The 5,000-nt window shown below is 50.7% G+C and overlaps 1 protein-coding gene across 1 annotated transcript in view; it reads right to left on the reverse strand.

Moving 5' to 3' along the window:
• Positions 1–3,995: 3,995 nt before the first annotated feature.
• Positions 3,996–5,000, reverse strand: part of foxo3b (forkhead box O3b) — a 25,629-nt gene continuing 24,624 nt past the window's right edge. The window contains exons 3-4 of the mRNA XM_084454143.1: positions 4,250–5,000; positions 3,996–4,045 (exon numbers count right to left, since the gene is read on the reverse strand). The exon at positions 4,250–5,000 is cut by the window's right edge and continues 852 nt beyond it. Coding sequence (XP_084310269.1) covers positions 4,308–5,000 — 693 coding nt within the window. The 3' untranslated portion in view covers positions 3,996–4,045; positions 4,250–4,307. The remainder of the gene's footprint in view (positions 4,046–4,249) is intronic.

Raw genomic sequence — 5,000 nt, forward strand, 5'->3', positions numbered from 1 at the left:
ACACACACACACACACACACACACACACACACAGGCACGTCGTACATGCTGTACACACACCCTGGATTAAGCATGTCAGGCACAACAGTGTCAGGTGTCTTCCTGAGTGCTTGCTCTAAGCCCAGCTGTAAATAAAACAAAGATTGTGTAAGAGCCGGGGCTTCTGGGAGCTACGCTAGCACAGTGAGTTAGTGTAGTCTTTGTAGTCAAGCTGAGGGTACTGTAGTTAGCTAGTTATCGTGTCGTGTATGAGTCGTGTTGCGTTTGTTCCTGCATTGGGTTGGTCTGCAGACACGTAGCAAACCTTTAATATGACGATGCTAAAGAGGATGATGCTAAAGATGACGATGCTAAAAATGGTAATAAAGTGATAAACTGAAGATGCAAGATACAATATATACAAATATTTGTCATGATTTCAAAGCTATTTTAATTAATTTAATACTCATGAATACAGGGGGTATTCACAAACAATATTCTGTTCACGGCCAAAGACGAGGCGAAAAAAACGTGCGACGACAGGAAATGACGACACGGCGGACAGGAAGGAGTGTGTGGAGCTTTATTTACATGCGCACCATTTCTTATACAAACTAGATTACAATTCAAAATGGAATACACAGGAAAAATACCCACTAAACAACAAGTTTGAGAAGAAGTGAGATTACTACGGGGGTTAGGGTCATGGGGTCGAAGATGTGTCGTGGGGGGGGGGGGGCGGTGGCCTAACAAGGCTGGAGGGACTTCAGAGAAGAGCTTTTACCTTGGGGTGGGGGTTGGAGGGAGGGGGGGGAAGGGGTTAGTTTGGTGACTATGGTAGCTTAGTGGTACATCTCCTGCCCCCCCCCCCTCCCTCTACCTTCACTCCGACCATGGTGACAAGCCACCTGATGTCCCCCCCCCCTCCCTGGATGGAAGTGCTGTGAAAGCTCTAGAAGGTTCTAGGTCTGTCAGTCGCAGGCATCAGAAGTAGGCCTGAGAAGGTTCTAGCTGTCGTTCTATTGGTGCTGGGGTTAGGGCCTAGTCCCTGCTCTGTGCGGCGGAACCAGGGCCCTGTCCATAGTGGCTACGGAGACGAGGAACCTTCAGAGGAGACAGTTCCCCGTGTCAGCACCTGCATATGTACAATATAAACACTCAGATCTGTAACACACACGCATACAAAAACACATACACTTAGCTGTTTGGAAGGCTGGTGTGTGATGTGCTCTTTGTCACTCTGGTCACCCTGGTTCTAGAGGGGTGACGCTGTAACGTGTGTGTGTTCATGAGTGTGTGTGTGTGTGTGTGTGTGCACCTTTGGCCTACAACATCCGTGGAGGTGCAGGGAGCTGTTTGGGGAGTAGGGAGGGGGGTACGGGGTATGGGGGGTGGAGGTGGGGGTACATGCACTAAACCTTGTTGCTACAGTGGATCGTCAGACCAGGCCATGCACACACACTCCTCCGCCCCCCGCCCCCCCCCCTCCCCACCCCCATCGGGGTGAAACACACGTTTTTACACTATTTTACATGAGGGGGTACCAGAGATGCTACATCAATGGTGTTTCTGTTGTGTGTGTTTTTTTTTTTTTTAACGTTTTTTTTAAATTTTTATCCACCATTTTGAAAATCTGGTTCAAAGTCGCTGGTGTAGCCTAGCGTCCTCCAATCCCAACCCTGGCCCTCCCGGCAGGAAAATGGTGTTCGTTCGTTCAACTTTTTCCGAGGTATCACAACAACCGAGAGTCAAGTACTACATGAGTATAATAGGACATAGAGTGAGTATATATATATATATATGCATTTCACACAGTTCATAATGCATAAATACATCCATGCATACAGAGGTGTGCTGTATGCACCATGAGGGGTAGCCCGAGGATGACGTCACCCTCGTTGAGACAAAACCAATAAACAGGGAAAACAAGGAAAAAACTTCATGGTCGCGCACAAACACACACACACACACACACACATACTTGGGAGACACACAGAAGGAACCTGTAGGAGCGTGTCGAGCGTGTCCGTAAGGTGTGTCTGTGCGTGCGTGTGTCATGAGTCCCGTGAGGAGAAAGACTACCGCAGCAGCAACAACAACAACAACAACAACAACAAGGACACGGAACCCAGTGGAGAGCCTGGTTGTCGTTCCCCCGATCTGCTCTTCGTCCTCCTCCTCTTCCTCGCGACACTCAAAAAGTTCACAGGTTACAAGTTCACAACACAAGCATTACTTTTTTTATGCCAACAAATGTTCTTATGTAGTTACTATGGAGACGGGACCTGGTGTCATGTGGTCAGGGCGACCTCCCCCTTGCCCCTGAGTGACGGTACATAATGCATATAAAAACAAGCCCCACAAGCTCACCACAAAAAATTGCAGAGCTAAACGCATATCCCTGCCCTTATCTATGTGTGTGTGTGTGTGTGTGTGTGTTTGTGTTGGTTTTGGCTGCCAGCATCTCCTACTGTACGTACATGTTTCAAGTACTTTGGCAATTATACACAGATAGCTTATCGTTTTGCTCAAGAGAAACAAAATGGCCTCCAGAGAGGGGGAGGGGCCTAATGTACAAACCCCTCCCCTCTCCGCCTACAGGCTCCACCCCCCCACCCCCCCTCCGCCATGCTACGGCTGCGAGCTGCAGCTCCAGGCCCTGCAGCTAAATTAACACAGCTTGTTCTTGGGCTGGGACTCAACACTGTTAACATAGCACCCGTGATGGCGTGGAAATGTTCACAACGCTTGGACAGATTATTTTGTTTTGGCTACATAATATGCTGTGACCTTGACGGAACCCCGCCCCTAGCGACAGGAATGCCTAAGCCCCTCCCTTAGCTACAGGACAGCCTAAGCCCCTCCCCTTCTTGTACACTCCTACACGTCTCCACTGTACAAAGACCCACGACAGATTTCTGCTTCTCCTTGATTATTTTTCTTTCTTTCTTTTTTTTTTTTTTCTTCTTACAGTTAGATACACACAAAAGATCTCACTATAGTATTCGGCAAGGATAATTGTTTCGTTAACATTTTGTTTCAACAATATACGGTAAGTCATTTAAAATGTGGAACTAATCAAACTATTGAAAGATTAAAAACAAAATAACTGAAGTCAAGTCAGTGAGTTCATCTGCTCCCTAAGTGCTTTGGAGTCTTCTCACTGGGGGTGGGGTGGGGTGAGGTGTCTGTGTGTGTGTGTGTGTGTGTGTGTGTGTGTGTGGTGTGTGTGTGCGTGTGTGTGTGCGTGTGTGTGTGTGTGCGTGTGCATGTGTGTGTGTGCGTGTGTGTGTGCGTGTGTGTGTGGTCTCTGAGTGCAGATATTCTCTCTCCTTCTTTCACCATCATTTCATCAATACTTTGTACACACAGACATAATATACGGTGCCGCTAAAACAGTGATGATAATAAACACAGGAAGTATGAAACAAACATTGAACATTTAAAATCACTGAGTGAAAACAAGAGGGAAGATTTTCAACGTAATACACCCCAGAAAACCACTGTTATTAGATTTAACACCACATCACGTTTGTTTTTCTTATTCACTTTTGTCTTTTTTGCAACAGGAACAACTGCATTGTACACTACAACCAACCTTGCTTGCCATTAGTCCTTGAACATGAACAACCACCCCTGAACATCCTCATCCAATCAGCAATATCTCTCTGAAATCCATTGGTTTAGTCTGTGTTTTTTTTTCTCTCTCTCAAAGGAAGATTGCATAATTCTGAGATGAGTTCGTTGCGAGTTTGTTGTGACAGTTTCACACTGTTTATTTGTGTGTTCATTTGCTTGTTTTGCATGAGGCTGTGGGGGCCGAGGGGAGCCCGTGTCTGGGTGGAGTCTGCGTGGGTGCCGTGGGTCGGGCGGGGTCGGCCGGGGTCGGCCGGTAGGGCCCGGTGAAGGTAGAGGTTCTGTCGAGGAGGTTCTGTCTGTAAACGGTCTACGCCGGATCCCGCGGCCGTTGTGCTGATGGCAGGTTTGGCAAAAAAAAAAAAGAAACAACAAAAAAAGGACGTTTTGTGTGTGTGTGTTCGACCTCCTCTTGCGCTACAGTTCAGACCTGGGTGAGAAGGGCAAAGAGGGAGGAATTCGTCAGGAATCAGCAGGCGTGATAAAACTCATGAAAACACCATTACATAAATATGGACACGAGTCTATAGACACAGGCCATGGATACACATGGCTTCAGACAGCCGCAGCCAGACAGACAGAAAGACAAATATAGCAGACACACCCACACACACGCACACACACACCAACGCACCTGCTCCTCCCCTCCCCCCCTCGCCTCTCTCTCCGGTGCGTGCGGGGGGGTGGGGGCCTCAGCCCGGCACCCAGCTCTGGGAGCTGTGCTTGGCGCCGGGGAATCCGCCGACGCCGTTCATGTTGATGAGCGAGTCGAAGCTGATCTCCAGCCCGTCGGGGTCCATCAGCTCGCTGCGGATGATGGAGTCCATGTCGCACTCCAGGCCGCCCACGTTGAACATGTCCAGGTCCAGGTCGCTGGGGAAGCGGTCCTGGCCCAGGCACACGCCGCCGCCGCCGCCTCCCGTCGTCCCGTTCAGGAAGAGGGAGGAGTCTATCTGCATGGAGGACGAGCCGTTCCCGCCCAGCGGCGAGTGCAGCAGCTGCTGCTTGGCGGCGGCCAGGCCGTTGGCCTCGCTGTTGAGGCTCAGCCCGCCGCCGCCGCCGCCGGCTCCGCCCAGCACGCGCAGGGACCCCAGGCCGTGGTTGTTGTGGTGCAGGAGCGCCCCTTGCCCGCCGTGCCCGCCGCCGAACGACATCATCGGGTCGCTGCGGAGCATCAGGCCCCGCCGGGAGTTCTGGGAGACGATGGCAGCGGCGCTGGCCTGTGACATCAGAGGGTCCGACTGGGTCATCATGACGTCACTGTGGCTGTGTCCGTCGGCGGTCAGCAGGTCCTGCAGCGTTTGCGTGCCGAAGCGTGAGATGGAGGAGAAGGACGTCTGCTTGTTCTCCTGGATGGTCTGCATGGGGGCGGGGCGGAGGGAGAC

Source organism: Borostomias antarcticus (assembly GCF_949987555.1).
Source record: "Borostomias antarcticus genome assembly, chromosome: 19".
NCBI lineage: Eukaryota > Metazoa > Chordata > Actinopteri > Stomiiformes > Stomiidae > Borostomias > Borostomias antarcticus.